Source organism: Nestor notabilis, unplaced genomic scaffold (assembly GCF_000696875.1).
Source record: "Nestor notabilis isolate BGI_N333 unplaced genomic scaffold, ASM69687v1 scaffold2967, whole genome shotgun sequence".
Classification (NCBI taxonomy): domain Eukaryota; kingdom Metazoa; phylum Chordata; class Aves; order Psittaciformes; family Psittacidae; genus Nestor; species Nestor notabilis.
The window spans coordinates 32,215-53,668 of record NW_009937619.1 but is presented as its reverse complement, the minus strand read 5'-3'; the positions used below and the strand labels follow the sequence as shown (position 1 = coordinate 53,668).

General features: G+C 39.3%; 1 protein-coding gene across 1 annotated transcript in view; it reads right to left on the bottom strand.

Annotated features, from left to right (window-relative positions):
- Positions 1-1,889: 1,889 nt before the first annotated feature.
- SHQ1 (SHQ1, H/ACA ribonucleoprotein assembly factor) overlaps positions 1,890-21,454 on the bottom strand; it is a 50,085-nt gene continuing 30,520 nt past the window's right edge. Inside the window, exon 11 of the mRNA XM_010018892.1 lies at positions 1,890-2,535. Coding sequence (XP_010017194.1) covers positions 1,890-2,535 — 646 coding nt within the window. The remainder of the gene's footprint in view (positions 2,536-21,454) is intronic.

Below are 21,454 nucleotides of genomic sequence, written 5' to 3'. Positions count from 1 at the left end.
ATCTCAAAGGTGAGGACATCAATGACATCAAAGTTAACAGCTGTGTGCATGTTCTCATGTGGCATTTATTGTGGCATTAAATAGTATGGACACAGAAGGTATTGACACCCAAATGAGATTCACACAGACAGATAGAAAAGGGTCACAAACAACATACAGAAAGCATGATTTTAGGCAGACAAAGAACAAAAATATTACCTAAAGATGTTGTCCTCACTCCAGAAGAGGCAGCCAGGCCTTGCAAGTAAGAAGGTCTGCTGGAAAGAGTTCTCAACAGTCTGCCACAAAAATGGGAGAGTGAGGAAGGGAAAGAAGAAATAAAAAGTGTTCCAGACATGGGCTATTACAAATACCTATCAATTTTCACAACATGTATTTCCTAACTCGTACTATATAGTTTCTCCAGCCCATGTTCAGCTGAAGGAAGTTTCAGAGTTCATACCTGTAATCTGGGGACAGTGGGAGGAGGGTTACTTTTTCCTAAGCACATTTCTCCCCCTCTCTCAGGCTTATGCTGCATAATTGCAGCTAAAGCGTAGGTTTTATTGCTAGCATTTAGAAGAGTAAGTGCTCACTGACACGCAAGATGGGAAAGGTTCCTCCCCTGGGGAACAGAACACAGAGACTGATTAAGCGACCGGTGGGTATTTAAGAACATAAAAAATATTGGCAGATCAGGGCTGCAGCTCTCACTGAACAGGAGCCGGCGCAGGAACAGAGCGCGCCTGCTGCTTTCCAGCAGGGTGTACCATTGGTGAAGAATAAGGCTTTAAGCTTAGGATTTTTAGACACTTTTTAATAGCAAGAAGGTTGAAAAGTAATTACATTTGCTCCTCCAGAGGCACGAATCAGGGGCTCTTGTTCTGTCAGACATGAGAAGCAAACCTGGTGGTCCATGTCCCATCCTGCCTCCCTCCCAAATCCTTCTGTAGAGACTGACGACCAGCATAGAATTTGCAGTAGCCACCTGGTTTTAAGAACCCATTTACAGTTAACAGAAATTAGCATAAATATATTGACTGATTGGATTATTTTAACACTATAAAGACAAAACCGAGCAAATGAGGCAAAACTACATGAAACACCAGTAGCAAAGCCTGGTCTAGACAGCACAGGTTTGCTTTCAGTCCTATAGTCAAGACCACTGTACCATGTTATTTCTTCAATTTGATTAATATTACTGTGGTGATATTAAGAGTATATGCAGAAAGAAAGAAACAATTAGGATTTCTGGTTTTTAAAGAGCAATAGCAGTGTCCACACATGGAAATCTTTTAAAAGGTTTCAAAACAGCACAAAAGAATAAATACATGACAAAACTATGGAAATAATGTAAAAACTGCAGAAATATAAGGTATAACCCTTCCTGCACTGATGACAAATTCCTTTATTTGGTACAAAAAATAGAAAATATATACTTAAAAATATTTTTTAACACTATTCAGACTTCTAAAGTTATAACCATTTTTTTTAAGAGCTATGCAGCAAAATGTCATAAACAACTTCATACTAACATAATGAGGATATTTTTCAAGTAAATGCCAATAGCTAAAGATAACTAAAATGATGCTACAAATCATTTCAGTTGTATTTGATTAGGACATCATTCTACTACCAAATAAGATAATGGAAACTGTTTCTAGAAGTTTACTGAAATTACACGTTCCCACATGTAGAGATCAAATCTAGGACTGAAAAATGTAACAATGAGGGTATCCATCATAGAGTCATATCAATTCTTTTCAAAGCAGTCTTGTCCTCCAAACTGTCAACACAACAAAGAAGAAAAATACCCACTTCTTTCTGCAGCTCAAGATAGCCTTGGGAACACCTCATTATAGCAATGAGCTGCATTGCTAGTGGGTCACACTGTGTCCTAACACAGTCCTTTAGTCTTCATCTTCATTTGTACTGCAAAGAAAAAGCAATGGATTTGTCTTTGAAGACACCTCTAAGTAATTTCCCTTCCCATCAGTATCTTCTGAAAGTCTGTCAGGTTCAGATACATGGTTTTCTTCTTGTTCCAGTAAAATGCAGCCTGGAGTAGCCAATCCTTCAGGCTGTTCTGAAAGTCTAATTGCAGTGTGCATTTGCTTTTCTAATTCCTCTATCAATTTTCCAGGAGGAGACATAGATTGCAAAGAAACCTTTGATTTTTCATCACTAACCTCAGACGTCGAAGTGTTTGTGCCCTGCCTTAATCCATTACAGTCAGTAAGTGGAGCTGTCCTCTCCTCTTGAAGCGCGTCTTGTACAGAATTTATTTCCCCATCTTCACTGGTTGAGGACTCTGGCTCATCTGAATCAGAGCCTTCTGTCTCAGATGAAGTACTGCTTGATTCTTCAGAGTCACTTGTCTCCGACTCAGAGGAAGGCAGCTGTTGCCTGGAAACTCTGCCAGCAGCTTTTAACATGCTCTCTTCCTCTTGTACCAGCACTGCTGCCACTTCCAGCTCTTCTAGCTCAAATCCTATGTGGGACTTAGTGAGCGTGGTTTTTTGCAAGGATTCAGAGAGTGCAGCCAACTTTTTTGACCTTTAACAAAGAACAAGATACAGACCTTACAAACAGAACTTTCCCATCTGATAACAAGAACACATATCTTAAACATTCCTACTATTTGCTTAGTTTGCGGACAACTTTCTCCTTCAATTATGATTGTAAAAGTAGATGCTACAGAGGGAGAGGGGGGAGATCAAACATATTCATAATTACTATTATTTTGGTTAACCTTCTCCCACAAGGCTAGACCATACCCCACTGAAAGTCTATGGTGACACTTTCAGAAAAGATAGTGCTTCTTTGATGTTTCAGCACTGCACAGTAAGGGAAAACAGACCTTTTCAGGATTGCTGCTAGCAGCAAATTCTGCAGTACTTGGCTTGCTGGATTAAGTTTATATGCAGCAAAATCATTTTGGTTTACTACCCTTCCACATACATCTGTTAAATGCAGATGAACTGATAGAATATAGCTGATCAGGTCCATCACGGTGATATACCCTCCTCCTTTTAAAGCTAGCTTGGTGCACCCATGGTAACAGGAGATGTTCAGTGCTGCCTGTAGATGTGCTTTATCTTTCACTTACAAGTCAGCTGAAAAACAATTCATTTAGATAAACACCTCTGATACATGAGGCATGCTACGTCAGCTTCCAATCTTTGGTACAGCCATAACCATTTCCTCAAGTGTTTTGAAGTCAGCACATGCTTTACCAGAAATGTACATCATGGATTTATAAATAGAGAGAACAAGAAGTAAGACAGTGCCTTGAAATGAGGGGGAGGGCAGGGTAAAGGGGGAGGGTAAAGGGAAAAGGAGTATAAAATAACAAACATACATCCTGTTTCTTGTTGTAGAGTTTTGCCTCAGACTATCAATCAACTTTTCACCACTTCCTGCAACAGCAGGTCTACTATAAATCCTGCAGTAACTGACTGGGTTTCATTTCCTCTGCCAAACCTGCTAACCTGCAAGGCATGACACACTGACACTGGAGCAAGTAGCTGATAATGTAATACATGACTCCTGCGAGGCAAAAGTTAAAGTGCTTGTTCTCTCAGTTGAATGATTTTAAAGATCTTTATATTCTATTTCCCAGGGGGCATAATTACTCAGTATAACATAGACACATCATTTTTTTTTCCTCCTAAAGGAATTGTATTTAAAAGTGGGGGAAGGGAAAGTCAATGCAGATTCTTTTTTACACAGACAGCATAACATTCAAAAGCTAAACTTGGAATAAAACATACTAAGCTTCCTTAGTCCAACCCACAGACTTAGAAAACTAAGAAGTAAGTGTTTACCAGAAGTAACTGAAGCAACAAAGAAAATCTTCTATTTCTAGGATTTTTAAATCTGAAACTAGAAATTAAATCACAACATTATATCCCAGCAGCCTCCAATATAAACATGGGTACCAAATCCTAAAAAGTTGCTTACTTAACACTGTTCTAGTTTGTTCTGTTTGATGAGACATTTCCATTTTATTTTTGTCAAGAACTTGAAATTTTTCTTCAAAAGTTACAGAGAATTTGAGAAACTGCCAACCTAATTGGGAACACAGAACGCATTCTCCCTGTTCCATACATGAAAAGAAAAGCCAAGTGATAAACAGAAGGTTCATGAAGCCCTGCAGTAGGTGGTAACAGAGTAAGAGGCTTGCGGGGAAAGTTGCTTCTTGAACACACTGGTGAGAAGCTGGTATCTACCCCGAGTCACACGTTTATATCCCTTTCAGAAAGCATTTTGCTTTGCTTTTAAAACACTATCTTTCCTTCTTCTAATTATACCTATGCATGTTCTCTGGAGGGAAGGGATGCCATCCAGAGGGACATGGACAGGCTGGAGAAGTGGGCCAGTGTCAATTTCATGAAGTTCAACAAGGCCAAGTGCAAGGTCCTGCATGTGGCTCATGGCAATCCCAAGCACAAATACAGGATGGGGGGAGAATGGATTGAGAGCAGCCCTGAGGAGAAGGACTTAGGGGTGTTGGTTGAGAAAGTAGCTCAGCATGAGCAGGCAGTGCGCTTGCAGCCCAGAAACCAACCATGTCCTGGCTGCACCAAAAGGGGTGTGAGCAGCAGGTCAAGGAAGGGAAGTCTCCTCCTCTACCATGTTCTCGTGAGACACCACCTGCAGTCCTGCATCCAGCTCTGGACTTGCCCCAATATAGGTAGGACATGGACCTGCTGGAGCAAGTCCAGAGGAGGCCGTGAAGATAAGGGGGCTGGAGCACCTCTGCTCTGGAGACAGGCTGAGATAGCCAGACTTGTTCAGCCTGGAGAAGAGAAGGCTCCTGGGAGAACTGAAAGCAGCTCCCAGTGCCTAAAAGGGCCAACAAGAAAGCTGGAAAGGGACATTTTACACGGGCCCGTAGGGACAGGACAAAGGGGAATGACTTTAAACTAAAAGATGGGAGATTTAGATTAGATATTAGGCAGAAGTTCTTCCCTGTGAGGGTGGTGAGGTGCTGGCACAGATTGTCCAGAGAAGCTGTGGCTGCCCCATCCATGGCAGTGTTCAAGGCCAGGTTGGACGAGGCTTGGAGCAATCTGGTCTAGTGGAAGGTGTTATGGAAGGTGCCCCCACTCGTGACAGGGGGGGTTGGAACTAGATGGTTTCTAAAGTATCTTCTAACCCAAACCATTCTGTGATTCTATGTGTGTGTGCATGCATCCCCTTCCCCTGTGAGAGCTGTTAATAATATGAAAGTACAACCCTTTTTACTGTCCTATTGCCTGACTGTTCACAAGTACACAATTGAGCTTTAAAATCTACATGTGTCTTGTGACAGAGAACAATGGTTTATACCCATTTTATAGGTAGTTCTCTTTAATTTCATTGAGCAACTAACTGCAGGCACAACAATTTCCTCTGGTGATACATCTTCAGCTCCAGCCACCTCAATCTCACCTACCCATTTTACTACTGTCATTATAGATAGCAAATAAACTTTGAAAGTGCTGTTTGTCCTCTCACCTCTTCTGTCACGTCTGTCACTTTGTTTCCAAAGCCTCTGTGTATTTTTTGAATTTTACCTATTTCTGATTTTTCATTAATACTTTTTCCTGCCAGATATTCTCAGTCCTTGAAATCATTCCCTTAAAATCCTCCCCTCCTCTTTTACTGTTCTCTTATAACGCAGTTAACATGTTAGATATAGAAACATGTCACATAACTGAATCAAGTATTAAGGAGATGTACGGCATCATGTACTTTCTGGCACTAATAAATACTTCACTGTGCTCCATTTTACTTAATGCCTAGTGTTAAGGAAGAAAACGTACAGTGATAGACTGATTTGACTCAACACACATTATGTTACTAAATTAGATGTAGTCCTACTGACAGATAAAAGAATGGCCTCTCTAAAGCAGCAAGTGTTTCATCACTCTATACACAAATGGGGTTTTATCAATGAGTTCAAAGAGAAGAAGTGAAAAGGCTGGAGCCTAACAGATACAGACAGACACCAGTCCTACTGGGTAACTGTAAAACTGCAAAAGGAATTCTTAGCCTGAAAACCTAGGGTTAATTCCTTTGGAGTGACCAAAATACACATCAAAACAATGACAATAATTGATTTCACAAACCAACTGTGGCTTCAAGTTTCACGTTTAGTCCTTTTTCCCCAAGGTTTTGATAGAACTACTGAGAGAGGACATGCTTTTTATCTTTACAAAGGATTACAGAAAAAAAAAGCCATTGATTAAACAGCCTGTTCTTCCCTTCTAACAATCACAGAACAAGCAGATACTCTGCTTGGATAAGTAAATGCCTGCAAAGGCCAACAATTCCATCTGTCCTCTTAACCTCCGCAACTGCCTTACTTCAGCTTTCTCATGCCGTGGTCCCATGGAGCAGTGTGACTGCCAAAACCATGCACAAGGATACAGTCCATGAATTACCAGCCAGCATGTTTCAGGACAGGGGAAGTGGGGCAGACCTTCTTTGTACACTATCAATGACCACGTTAGGTCAACCACAGTAGGAATCTTCTAATAGATAATTTGAGAAACAGAATATTTTACTAATTTTCTTAGCTCTAAGCCACATCAGGTATTTGATTTAAATAGCATGAAAAAGTCTCCTTTTCAGTTACTCAGATTTCTTAGTAGGCTACATGTTTCTTCCCAACTTTCACTCTGGCCATTAAGTCTCTTCCAGAGCTTTCATTGCAATACAAGAAACAAAACTGTCATGCTCTTGACAAATTTATACCTAAAAGCAGAAAATCCCACTCCCCAACTTTCAAACCTTCTATTAAAAAGGGGGAAAAAAAAAAAGAGGACTTGAAGAACAGCTTGCTTTCCCTCCCCTGCTTTCCTCTAACTAACAGAATTAGAATTAGCTATCTGTCCTTCTTGTTTAAGGCAATTACCCAATACCAAGGAAAACTGAGTTTCAGGAATGCATTTTCATTTCAGCCTTAAGAAAAGGTGGCAGCACTTTCTGGACAGAAAACAAGGCAAACAACATAAAAATCAGAACATGGAAATGCTTTCAACACGAGACTATGGGTCTCTGAGCTAATCATTTTTCTAGCTGAAAGACAGGCAACAATTGAGGAAACAAAAATGAGACATCAGAAATGAGATATCATGTATTAGAGACTTCAGTAAACATGTCCTGCTGTTTCCAAAATCTTTTGAGGAGTGTTTTAGAGATTAGACAGCAAATACTGCAATTTTTCAAGTATGATTAATGGAATCGCATGATTACTTTCAGACATGCTCATTCAGTAGGCACATGTGTGGTAATGATACTGCATTATTATGGTGCTAATGTTCTTACACAAACATGCATAATAAGCTTTAAAGGTGCTACACATGATAATTATTAGTTATCACGATATCAGTTGCTTAAGGAAAATGTTTAATTACAGGTTAAACTGAGCAGATGCATGTTTTGTTTAATGTTTAACTTTGAGGAACAGATAACAACAGCATCTCAGGGCTTGTCCAGGTAGTCTGGAATTTAGATTTCAAAACAGGACTACTGTAGGCCTTGTCTAGGCACAGGAGAGTCTCTCCGAGTGCTAGAAGAAGAAAAAAATCTTCTTCCACAGATTTCAGATTAAAGAGTAAAACCAGGGTGAAAAGAAAAAATAATCACATGAGATTTAGAAAATAAAGGGAGATCGATAAACAAGGGAAAAAGGAGGATTATGGCAACAAGAAAGGGAATCATTGGTTTTACAGCAAAGCCCGCCTGTGGCAGCATGAAGAGAAGCGATGGTGATAGGAACTGACTGCAATGCTGAGATATAAGCAGCAGCCAGGGTGGGAGGAGAGCAGGACACAACTTCTCCAGTTCAAGATTAATGCTCCTAAGAGCTTTGGTTCTGCCTTCTGTTCCAAGGAGTACAGAGGGCACTAGGATCTTATGAATCAAGACAGCTCCTATCTCCGTAACACAGAGCTGTGAGAAAAAGGTCTCACAGAAGACATACATCAAGGATTTGACTGCTTCCAAGGAACATTTAACATAAGCTGGAAGGGAAGACAAGAAAGTCAACCTAGCCATAGAAAGTAAAAAATAAATGCAGGACTTGAGGGATACATCCAGCCACGAAATCCACTACTTCTTCCCAATAGTTAAAATAAGTAATCATGCTTCTGTATATGCTACGTCCATTAGTCAGCAATAGCACTACAAAAAGAAAAGGTTTAAGAAAGAATGTTAATGGGCCAGGCCTTTCCTTCTGCCTGGTATTTGCCTTACATCCAATTCTCTTGCTTTAGCAGTTTAGTTACATTGAAAAAAGTAAACAAACAAAACTCAGAGTACCTGAAAACATGGAAATATTCTTTATGATGGGAGACACCGCATACTCCATCATGGCACGGGAGTTACATATCTGAAACACTGCACAGAGTATTTGCAAACATGGCAGTAGACAGTCAAATTGGCAGCACAGCCTTTCAAAGCAGGAGTCAGTAATATTTCACCATGGAATGAAAAATGACTTTTCTTGCACAGGCACAAGCTCTAGCTTGCTTTTGTTTTGTAAACAATAGAAGCATTATTTCTACTGCCTCATAAGTTTTCTGAAGTACACAGTGTAAACTAGGTGTAAGACATAGCAAAATACAACAGAACGTTCTTATTATCTCCCCTGGCTCAATCACAATCAAGTCAGTGTACAGCATGCAAGTGCTCTCATGGCAGATTGAGCTGTTCTTGCCCAAGCACAACACAAAAGCAAGCATGGGAACCTGTACATCAAAATCACGGCTAAAAGCTTTGATTATCAGCCTAGTGCTTGAATGCAACCTAACTGGTCCTGGAACTAAGCTGAACCCTAACTAATCTTGGAATCAACTTAAGTCTTGCTATATTAGGTTGTTTGAATGTGGTTAGGGCTATTCACTATATTATAATGGGAATCAGTCCTCCATGCTAGCAGTGCTCTAACCTGGCTCTACAGGGCTGACAAGCCCCATTTTAAGGGTAAACCACTTTAATTATCTTTACACCTTACAGGCAAGATAAACAAATCTCGCAGAAACAGTAGATGCTTCAAGTGCAGACATGCCTTTGCAGTGTCATATGTTACACCAAATACGAAAACAGATCTGTCCCATTGTTACACAGCCACCTCCTGGTAGCCCTGAAAGTCCTTGAGATGCATTCAAACACCAACTAGCAGGATGCTGTGCTAGTCAGCAGGGCTGATAAATATAAAAAGGGCAGCTATTGAATGCAGGAGCTCTGGACACATAGAATCCATCTAATAGCGAAGTTGTTGCATTAAGCAAAAGGCTTTCTGTCTGCAGGATCATGAGATATTCCCACCTGCCTTAATTTTATGTATTTACTGTATGAGAAGCTACCAAATAAAAGGAGAAAGCGGCAGTCTATAATTAAACTACATTTCTCAACACAGCCTGACAAAACTCAGACTTACATGAGAGAAAGTTTCATAGACACCCTCTTTCTTAGATAAATCAGATAAGATAACAAGCAATACAACCAGTCAAGAGTATAACCACTTTAAATGTGTTCCAAATTACATACCTGGCAGCATTGCTCACAATTTCCCACAATTATTCTTTTAGCCAGAGGCATCATAAGTATTAAGACAATTCCAGAGTTAATATTGTCTCAGATATCACCAGATATTATCCCAAAGTAGAGCCTCAGCAGTCCAGATACAGAGAACATGTAAGTTTAGTATCTGCAAGACAGTGAATGACTGAAATTACAGTTAAACTATAAGGGATAATGAAATTTTCTGCCTTGCCACAAGACTGGTTGAAGACAGGCTGCAATAGGACACAGCTGACATTGCTACATGGACTGTCACTGGTGAACAAAAGGGCACCTGCAAAAAGGGCAGACTCTCCAGAGCCTTCAGATCATCTTATTTTTCCACTGCCCAGAGTGGTTCTAGCTGGATTCTATCCATCACTGTCTGCCCAGGCACAAGGGGTATCAAGAGACGATGTTCAGTGTTCAGTCCCTTGATAATGCCAACACTAACTTCCCACAGGAACTCTGTCATGATCTTGATGAAAATCAATAATCCCATGGCAGTAAGTCTACTACTTAAGCTCCCTCAAAGCAGAAGGCACAGCCAACCACAATACCAAAAGGTAAGAAAGTAAGCTCATGCAAGAATGACACAACTGACGAAGCACCCAACTATTCTTATATATACTTGAGAGGAAAATAAATCGCTCTTCCATCTAAAATCCAGGTGTTCTCTCTAGTCCTCCATAGCTGCTTGAGCAACCAAACTGATGATTTTTGAGGGAAGTCTCCTGAAGTAAGAATTGTTGCCTGACAGGCAACACTGTAAGTCACTGGAACAGGATATTCTGACACTCAGAGGGGGAGATAATGTGGGGGAAGACACGGATACTCTGAACTGCTGTAACATAATTTAAACTTCTGGGCTTTAGACCAACAGTAGTGTGCTTCCTTCAGAAAGGCACCTAACAAAGCCAAACATCCCTCCACACTTGAGATACGGTTTCAAACAGCTAGAAAGAAGAAAATAATATAACAACTGAAATCTTATGACATAGAATTGAAAGGCAATTTGATTTTAATAAAATTTTCAAGACTTGAAAGAGTCTAAGTTTGATCAACCCTGACTGGTAAAACACAGAAGCAACAATGGTGATGGCATTGAATGCAAAAGCACACTTCATTAATGTAGAAACATCTAAAGTAAACATGCACCAAAAAAAAAAAAAAAAAAAAGGTAAATGGTTGACTAATGAAATTAGGTCAGAAAAGAATCTTTACAAATGGACATCCAGCTGCAATAAGAAACTCATCACACTAAACACACCTTCCATTTGCCAAATCTACTCTTTAGAAGTCATGGGTTACAAAAGAACATGAGCCTCAGAACATGCCTGGAGATAAGAGGCTAAGTCTCAATTATACCTTTTAGCATGTGTTTTATAGGAGATGCTATATTTCACCATTTTTATTTCACTTTCAAGCTTACTCCTAAGGAGTGCTTCAAGTTATACACTAGTCCATGACCTCCAACCATAGTGAAGTGGTTTTGAAAAAGCAAGCTCAGAATCAGTGAACTAAATTACTCCAAAATAAGTTCTGAAAGAAATGCATAGCAGAAAGCCTGTAGTCTTGGTAAGTGTTAACAGTGACAATCTCTTTGCCTATCTGCACACACTGCATATTACAGACTATGACAAGGAATGTAACTTCACACTCATTTTGGTGTGAAGTACCTCATACACGCCTTTACCCCCATTCCCCACAAGCTTGGGGAAACTTTTACTTCATCCAGCCTCTGGGAACGCAGTTAATTCTCTACGGTGGAACATGGCTAAAACTTAACAAAGCGTAATGATACTACCATGAAGTTTAAGGCATGAGGTGAAAAAGAAAATACACATGGCACCTGAACCACAGGGCAACCCTCTCATGGAAAGAAAACAACCCTCATTCTAAAGAGCACAGTTAATACTCTCATACCTGCACCATGCACAGAAAATGCCATAGGTTCGTAATGAACAGAAAAGTCTAAAACCTATTTTACATCCCTTTTCAAAAATGGCACCTCTAGCCACAAAATTCATTATTGCATCAATTAAACAGAAAGATGAACACGCAACATTTACTAAGTCCTTTTCCAGCCTTCATTAGCTGGTTAGCTCATTATAACCCTACCTGGCTTATGAGATCTGAAAGTATCACAGACTAGGTAGTACATTAACAGAGAGAAACACAAACAGCACCACTCAACAGTTTCACATGCTTGGTTTATTATACATTTTTATAGTAAGTGGCAGAACCAGTAACTAACTCCATTAAAATCTCATCAGCTCTGACCAACGAGTATGGAAGATAATATAAGAACAAAGCTGAACTTAATGTGTTAGTGAAGGAGAAACAGGACCATTTTCTTCAGGAGTCAGGTAAAAATTGACCTAAACTTTAACTAATCTTCTACATATCTGCAGCAAAAAAAGAGACAGATGAGTGTAAACACAACAGAAATAATGCGATATTTGTTCACATGATGTAGTACTAGATTAACCATTGTCTTCATAGGAAAGAAACACATACACCACTAAAGTCTGCTTCATTTCTATACTTCCTTATGAAAAGCCAGCTGCTAAAATAAAATGTGCTCAGTCTGTTCAAGATATTTGATGCAACTGCAGGTAAGAACTCATTCTTTCCACTTCTCAAGAGGATGGATTCTGGGTTTTAGCCTGAGTAGCTTAGGCTTACAAGTTATACTGTTAATTATTTCCTTTCTAACAACTCTTGGAAACCAGGCAACTTCAATCAAATTTAAGAGCAACTAGAGTTTTAAAAAAAAAATAAAATAAATCTTTACATTCCTACATATCTGATGAAAATAAGCAGAGGTGTAAGTAATGACCCTCATAAGAACAGCAGAACACAGCTATCGTGCATTGGCTCACTAGGAAGCCATGACATGCACGTACCAACCACGCTCAGTGCTAAAACCAGCTGCTGCTTATGCTGCTTCTTGCCTGGTCAAACGATGTGGTGAAGAGATTAGGGCACAAAGCTTGGGTTTGTAGAAGTTCATAGCATCTTTTTTTGCTCCCTCCCTTGTAGACATCAGACAAAGTAGGGACTGGAAAAGCATTAACTGCACACAAAATCTTTATCTTAAACATAGGAAAACCACACTATAAGAAAAGAGAGCACTGGGTTCAGAAAGAAGTCTAGAAAATACATCTCCATGTAAGCACGATGCCACCACTTAAAATTGATGGGATTAGAAGAGCAGAAATCCAGTATAAAAGAGACTCTTTTTGACAAGAGAAACCCACCACTTATCTTCAAGTGACAAAAAGCAGTCCTGCACCAAAGAACAATGGCTAATGTGGAAGAATCCAGTGGGTTTAAGGGGAACATACGATGCTTTCATCTTGAAATTCTGGCTTTTAAAAAAGCATTAAACGAATTCTGAAACTAAGAGAACGACATACTTACACTGCAATCCAACTTGCAGCCTTGTAAACATGAACTGCTATCTACATAGCTTAAAGTATTACAGTTTGTTAACCATAAATCAAATATAAACCACAGCACCATCGTTTGAATTTAAGCAACTTCTTTTATGTTAATAAGTCTGAGTATTTCAAGTGACTTTCCCTCCCTATTTATTCTGAAATTCCACAGTACTTCTTTCATACTGATCTAAATACTGCATGAGTTGAACTTTACATTTATAAATATTTAAAAAAAAGAAAAAGATAAAGCTTTCTAATTTAACATCTTATTTTCATTACTTGGTCTTTTTGATAAGTTGAAACCAAACTTTTATAATCATGGATTATAAAAGAAATCAAGTACAGCTTAGTTATGTAGCTGATCCTATGAAAATATTCCTAAGAGAAAACAGACTTGGAATTAATATTGGACTATAAAAAGAATCTGAACAGTATTTATATGTTTTAAGAATACTTTAACTGAGCTTAGAAGCAGCTCACTGTTGCCAAAATAGCTTCAGAAAGTTGCAGCCAGTCCAAACATTTAACAATGGCACAGCTTCCAAAGTTACATATGATAAATACAAATAATGAAAGATGAATAGATAACTCACCACAGAAGAGACAGCAGGAAAGGAACAGATTTTATAATGTGATAGAAAGTACTGGCTACATTACAGAAATGGAACACTGACAATTGTTCTACAATAGCCCTGTCTCCCTCAAATTTCTTGACTGCCATTACCTAGAATTTGGTCTTCATCACTGCTGGTGATCTAGAAGACAGCACTCTTAACACTGTAAATTACACAATTTGTATTACAATATGGGAGTGAAAGGTACTTACACAAAGCAGTGCAGAAAATACGAATTTCGGTGTCAGAGTAATGCTAGTAAAGTCATGTATTACAAAAACAACAATGACAATGGACAGGCTTAAAGGCACAATTACAAACACATTACTCCAGCACGATCCTACCCCTTTACAATGGAATTTAACCACCAAACAACAGAAGTCCTAGTCAGGTTGATCATAGTTTTAACTCTGACACTGCTCCATTGCTTGTGACCGAGATCCTTAACACTTGAAGGGAGACCACCACCTGTAGCCTTCCCACTCACAATCCATTTTCAATTCAAACAATGCAAACATAAGACACCAAATCTGAGCATCTTACAAACTCCTGGCATGAAAGCAGATTTTTTGCAAGCGCATAAACCGAATGGCCTGTTCCCATCCTCTCACCCCACACCCTGCTGTGTTTATAGGACACCTGGTATCAGATACTCCAGAGCATGATCATGCCTCTTACAAATAACAGTAATTAATACTACTACTAATAGCACCACCCTCCACTGAATTGGCTGGAGATCTGCCTTCCTGGCCACAACAGGACAACTTGTAGGCCATGGCCCAATTCTTGCAAGATGTTCCCAGGGAATAGTGGAGAGCAGGCATTAGGCCACAGGCAAAGTTACCACCTCATTCCATGCTGGTTTCCTCTCTCATTCTACCACTGTTCTGCCTTGAAATTCATGGGGCAATCACTGCAAGGGACAGGTGGAAGAGACCAAGCTAGCTACTGACAAGGTTGGAAACAAAATAGGAAGACATTATCAGCCTGCAAATCAGTTTCCCACTTTGATCACAGCTGCACACTCCACCTGCTTAGAGAGGCAACAACCACACAAGCTCATCCTTCCCCTAGTCAAAACAGAAGAGGAGACAGCTGAGACGTGCTGACTGAAAAGACATGACATAGATCACTGACCCTTCTGCAGGCAGAGAGGAACTGCCTCCCAACAACTTTGGAAAATCAAAGCAGTAGCCGGAGAGGGAAAAAAAAAAAAAATGCTTTCTTCTTTGCCTTCTCTACCCACAGCAAGGTGCATTCAGACCCAGCCTGAAGGAATATGAGCTATAGAAAAGCGATGGAATAAATAGGAAAAAGCAACAGTGGAAAGGAGAGGAAAAACATCAAAGGAAACTGCAGCTAGCAGCTGGGAGGAGAGATTAAATCCCTTGTTAAAAATCCATGTTTTACAGGGCTTGCTAAAACATATATAAAGGGGAACTTCTGGTATTTTATCCACCTGTCTATCACCTTTTTCAGCCTTCAGGGCTAACAGTGTTTTGCTTTAAGCCTCTTAAGTCAGCATATTACATTACTTGGGTATTGTTATTTACAAAGTGCTCTACATGCACCTACTGCTTTACAGACAATTGAAGTGACAGCTTGGGCCTTAAATAAGATGCAACATTTAATGAGAGGCATGGCAGCTCGGGATGACAGTAAACAAAAAGAAACTGTATTAAAACATGCATCAAAACAATGAAACAGGAGACATATAACGTGCTTGCAAATTATTAGTTACTATTTTTAAATCAAAGAATGGAGATCTAAGGATTAAGAGCAGATGACTTGGGATGAAAATAAATAAATCTGGGCACCAACAGCCAACATACTCTTTGATAAATTGGCAAACCCTTATCTAAGTTTTAAGGAAACTGACAGCATTTCCTCTTGTAAAATTAGAAAAGGCTGTTTTAGTAGCATAATAAATTGCACAGAATCTCAAATACTTTCTGCACCAGATCCATAGCTAGTGTTGGAACCATGAGGTCTTTTAGCTAGGCTATCTTGATGGAAACAAGTAAGACAGTACAGAATGACCCAACTCATTCTCTCTCTCTCCAGTGGGGAGAATGAGCCACCTCGTAATTACTCTTCACTAGCAAAACGTGAAAACTTACTGCTGCCTGAATTTTTCCTGTTTGGCTACATGGATTTTATTTGTAGTTCTTTTTTGTTATACTAAACAATGGCTAAGAACTGAAATCTCTGTGCCATCATGTCTGCAGACAAGTCCAAATCAATCTTTAACTTTCTTATCAATAAACTACTGAGTTTATCGGGTCTCTCGCTGTAACACAGGTCATTCAGATGTGTACATTCATGGAACCCTTTTCCCCCTAATCCTCTCATTTTTTTCAACACCTTTTTGAATAAACACTAGAATTAGTCTGTGGTTTAGCACAGTCTCACAAATCATCTATTTTAAGGTCATGTCACTTCCTTCTCCTAAATGATACTACTCTGCTTTTTCAGCTGAAGATTGCACTCACCTTCTTACCTTTTCAGAGATAAATAGGTGCTCAGGTTCAAACCATTCCCAAGCATGGCTCAGCCTATTTTTCTAGAGCTGCTGCCTTCAACTGTCTTATATTCTCCAATGTATAACTATGATCTGCAATCTTTTATTGTGAATATGCCATCTTTTACATGGCTGTATTAAAATGCACATTGTTCAATTGAGCACATTGCCTGTGCAATTCATTTTCTACCTTTAACTAAATAACATTTAATATCACAATTTTTAATCTGAAAAGACATAACTGTATTTTCTTACCGATTGATAAAGATACTGGACTGTACTCACAAAAAGTCTGAAAACAATAAATCATCTTTACGTAGCAACAAAAGCCTGTCTTTTCACAGGCTTTTTTCACAACCCTGCCTTCCAATGTTTCCTAGAACACTGACATATTAGTAACTCCTACGGTTGGTGGTATGTAAACTGAAATATGCATAAAATGAACCACAAACAGACCATTTGAAGTGGCCACCCCCGTTATTGGTAAAAGCTCAAAAACCAGCTGGGACATCTGAAAGTTAATACAGCACTACAGGCCAAAGAAGTGAATGAAAAGCAAACCTAATGCAGGTAATGATTACACAAGGCAGTAAGCAAACATATGCACGCTGAACTAGCTGCCAGAAGTAGCAACACCAGCTTGCAAAGCCTGCTAAGAAGGAATTACAGTAATTACAGCAAGTCATCACAGGGCAGTGAGGGTGAAGCCAGATAACTAGATAAAACACAGGTTTCTTGCTGTGTTTATGGGAAAAAAACGTCACCACAAGTAGCACCAAGAGTTTTTGGTTTATCCCTTATACCTGTATGGCTCTTAGGAAGATGAAACAGCAAAGGAAAGAACAGCCTTCAAGTTAAAAACCTCCAGACTCCAACAAGTTGTTTTGCAGGGGGTGGGGCAGAGAGTTAAGTGGCTTTATTATACCCACAATGACAATACTATTGAAGAAGTATAGTGAAGAATATAATCCTCTAACTACAAGACAGACTGAAATAAGGGATTTTGTGATGATGGCAATGGGGTGGTTACACTATCTGGGAAGTAACAGAACTGGCTGTATCAGAACACAATGCTGATGGCAAAGCAGTAACGAGAAAGCAATTCAGCTTTCCTCTGCACCACCTGCTTTGAATACCAGAGTTTTTAATCCAACCTGACATCACTACAGCCTTCACTAAGCCAAGGTTAACACAGGCAGCAGTGAAGGCAAAGTAAAACCAAGAGAGTTTTAACTGTACCTAGAGAGGAGAGCACAGTTGACCATGAAACTAATACACATAAAATACAATACTATGAGGTATATTCTTCCTAAGGTCTCAAATGTATGAAGTGCTTTAAACATGCTGTACAATTCGGTTTAAACCCACAGAGCCAAGAAGCAGGATTTTCATCCAGAATGCATTACTCCTTATACCTTTGTTCTTCTGAATCTTGGATGCTGAAAATTAGCATATTCCTCTAGCATTTGACAATGCTTTAAAGCACTGATTAATTTTTCTTATCTGTTAATTCATTCCCTCCTCCCCCCATTACAGATTGAAAATTTAATAATCATGTTAGCAGTACATCATTGAAAACCTTCTAAGATAATTTTGCTCCTGCATCCTCCTGTCTGACCTTAATGTTTTCATAGCAGAGGTACACAGTCAACAAGTTACTGTTCACCCCTCATTTAGCAGCACAGTCCCGAGTTTCAAACGTTACATGGCAATGCCACAGAGTGAACACGACTTAATGAAACAGTCAAGTACTGAGCTTTATAAAACCCTAAACCACTAAAGAAAACAAACATGCCAAGAAGAAACAGCTGCAAAAATGGCACAGAGAAATAGTTTCTACATAGTTTGAATCACTTTTCAAAGTTTTCCAGATCCTAGCAAATAATAACCAGGTCAGATTTCTTCAATCTGCAGATAGATGACCAGTTTCACAAATAATTTTAACATACAAGTGGAATGTATGCTTAAATTCCATTTGCATTCATCTGAAGATCATAATATTTGACTACAGAAGCCTAAAGATATTATATGCTACAAAATATTTTCCCAAATGTAGCAAAAGTTTAATGTAATTCTTTCAGGAAGGCTATAATGAATGACCTGATCTCAAATGCTTTTTGCCCTACAAGCAAGGACAGCATAGGATATGGGCGACCTGGTAAGTGTAACAACATACAAGGAAAATAAGTAAGATGCTCTATAGAGAAGAGAACCTAATGTAAATTAGTAATAGACCTATATAGCTATGTAAATACTTATACGAACTGAAGAGAGGGTTTTGAAGATTCAGTGTGGTACAGTGCTTTTAAATGTGCACAACCGCAGCCAAACTATCAGCACTACCCTGATTATCAAATGTATGCTTTAGAAAGTGTTAGCAGGCTGCCTCACACACTCAAATCTGGTCCCTTTTGCAAATAGAAAGAGATAACTTGTAAAATAAACATTCAAAGTCAGATAAAGCCAAGAAATAGGTCAGAATGAACATAAATCTTCCCTCTACCAAATTTTAACCAATACAATGGACTGAAACTACAATGCTGAAGGTTGAGTTCCTTATTCCCTGTGTACTTCACAATCCGATGTGACGCAGGCAGTAAAAACCCTAGATCTCAAGGATCTTATTTTTTTCTGAAAGACTTGGGCTCCTTAATGCCTTTGCAACATCAGGCCTTAACTCTTCAGGCCCACGTTACACTATATTGATTAAAACAGTAATTCAGAAAACCTGGGGAAAAGGAAAGGGGGGCTGAACAATCACAGTCAATCTCATCACCTCAATGACATGCTGTGAATGTAATTAATCCTACATTTAGAGAACTTCACATCCTACACATAAAGCAGCAACTCCCTGCTGGCTTCAGACTAGGTAATTATGTTGTAACAAGGACTAGGTTTCGATTATAACAAAGAGATGAAAAGGAAAACAGACCTATGAAGCTAGCCTATCTTTTAGGGTATGTCTCACCTGCAAATCAAGAGCAGCAGACATAACATGCTTAGGAATATCTTCACTTTAATTTAGTTAGTTCCAATAAAGACAGCAGCTTCTACAGAGACTGTATAAATGCCACCAGGAATCCCGATTTTTATTTAAAGTAAACAGTCCATGCTTGAACTGGCATGTTACACCTGAAGTCATCCAAATTAGCACGATTACATTTGTCTTAGGTTGTGGAGCATGTATATTTACACGTGTACAGAGAGCATGCATACACTAAACTGGTCTATATACCAGTATAACAAATCAAGTTGCAGATACAGTTCCAAAGGGCTTACTGAGACAGGTCATCTCTCTCAACATACAGATCTCCTTTACTGTGCAAGTTGAAGCTACTACAATACACAACACAAATAATGTTATAATTTTTTTGCAATAGAACAGATGAATAAAAGGTGAGCTGGTAAGTTAACAAGTAGAAAAACAGTGATAATGAAAAATATAATCAAATTACATGGGATCAAACATCTTGTTCTCCTGCATTCCTCATACCCATAAAACTTTGAGAAGTATACTGTGCATAAATAAGTGGACTAACCCTTTGGAAACTGCCAGGAACATAAACAGCTTCACCTCAAATCCAGGAACACAGAAGATACACATTTAGTAAAGTTACACATTTCAAACTAAGCATGTATTTAAATGTTAGGTAAAAATACTTAAAATCGGCATGGGCTTAATTGTTCTCTTATGCAGTGACGCAGGACAGCATGCACTGAACTGCCTGCCTGGAGGAGGCCTCCAGGAAGTTGTTCAGCCCTCCACCTAGCCACTCACACTACGGCCAGCAGGTATCACACAGCTCAGCTACCACAAGGCACATATGTACAACAGTGGACAACAAAAAGCAGCATGAATAGAGACTGGCACAAAGGGGGATACAAAACACTGGAGAAAGACATCAGGCTGCACAAAGGAACCTCGGCATGGCAAGAGTCAGCGGGTAAATACTTTGACTTCTATAAAGGACGCAACTCCTATGGGGTCACAGACATGTAACTCCCCTCTGGCAGAAGGGGAAAAGTTCTCCTGCAGCAAACCCACACCCAGACTCCCCTGCTCTTAGCAGCCCATACTGCAGCTATGAAACAATGAGGGTTTCCCCAAAACTCCTCCTCTCCCTCCTCTCCTCGTGCTCAAAGTAAGGTGTGAAAGATGGAGAAAAGCTCAGACTTATAACACAAATTCAGTCAAACTTCTCCTTGGAGAGGCTGCCATATGTATAATAGGGGTTTGTAAAAGCTCTGACCTAAAAGAAAGAGGCATGCAAAGCAGACAAATTAAATTTAATTTTATTATGGAAATGAAAGTAATAACAGAAGTGACAGCAGGGTGGATGATAAGCTCACTTAGCAGGGGGATCAAATGAAGTGATGACATGTCATTATGACCTCAGGGGTTAAAGATGCAATTTTCCATCTGGCTGCATCTGGCTTTTCAACACAAATGTTGACACCACCTGCCGAGATTTACTACAAGCTGCCTTTGTCTCGCTTTTGTTACCCAGGTTAACATTTACTTCTCCCTCTTTTCTGGTAAGTTTTGCTGAGCAATAGGCTCCCTTTTTTCAAAACCTAATGAACAGTTAAAAGGATTTACATGCCTCTTTACACAATAGATCAAATTATTAATAGTAACTTAACAAGCAGCTCCAAGAGAGATTGGAGAAACCTAGAAAGCAGGTAAAATTAGCTTTACGATTACGAATAGGAAGATGAAATTTTAGCTATACTTGGCTAATACCCTGCATTGTCTAAGACTTAGTAAGAAGTCACTTTCACTTAGTAAGAAGTACCTGAAAGAAACAATTTTTCCTTGGGGAAAAAAGAAAAATAAATAGAATTAAAGAACTAGCCTGTACTCACCATACTCAAGTGACTATTAGCCACCTGCATGTGTTTTATTCAGCTTAAGCATTTCCAATTCCAGATACATTGTGCTCAAAATAAATCATCTTTTGTCAGCCCAGTGACACATTCATTTATTCATCTAATTTAGCCACAGCCAAACTATGATCTCAAACTAAATTTGTAATCGGCTATTGACACACTGTTGGCTATGAGGTTTGTGTATTTAAAAGCTAGCACCTACCAGTGGTGTTCCTCTTTCGGACACTTCATCTGAAATAGGACTGTAGCTTCCCACCACTTGATACCCCTCCAGTACCTTTTGCTGCCGCCTTTTCTAAACCTGCAGCTCCCAGACTTTTCTCTGCCAGCACAGGTGAGCTAGAAAGCTTGCTTCCTGCTGTTTTTAAAGTGACCATATTCTTCACTAAAAAGAACCTACAGTCTGTTTTAACTGTTTAAACAAAGAGGCCCCAACCTCCACTAGGACT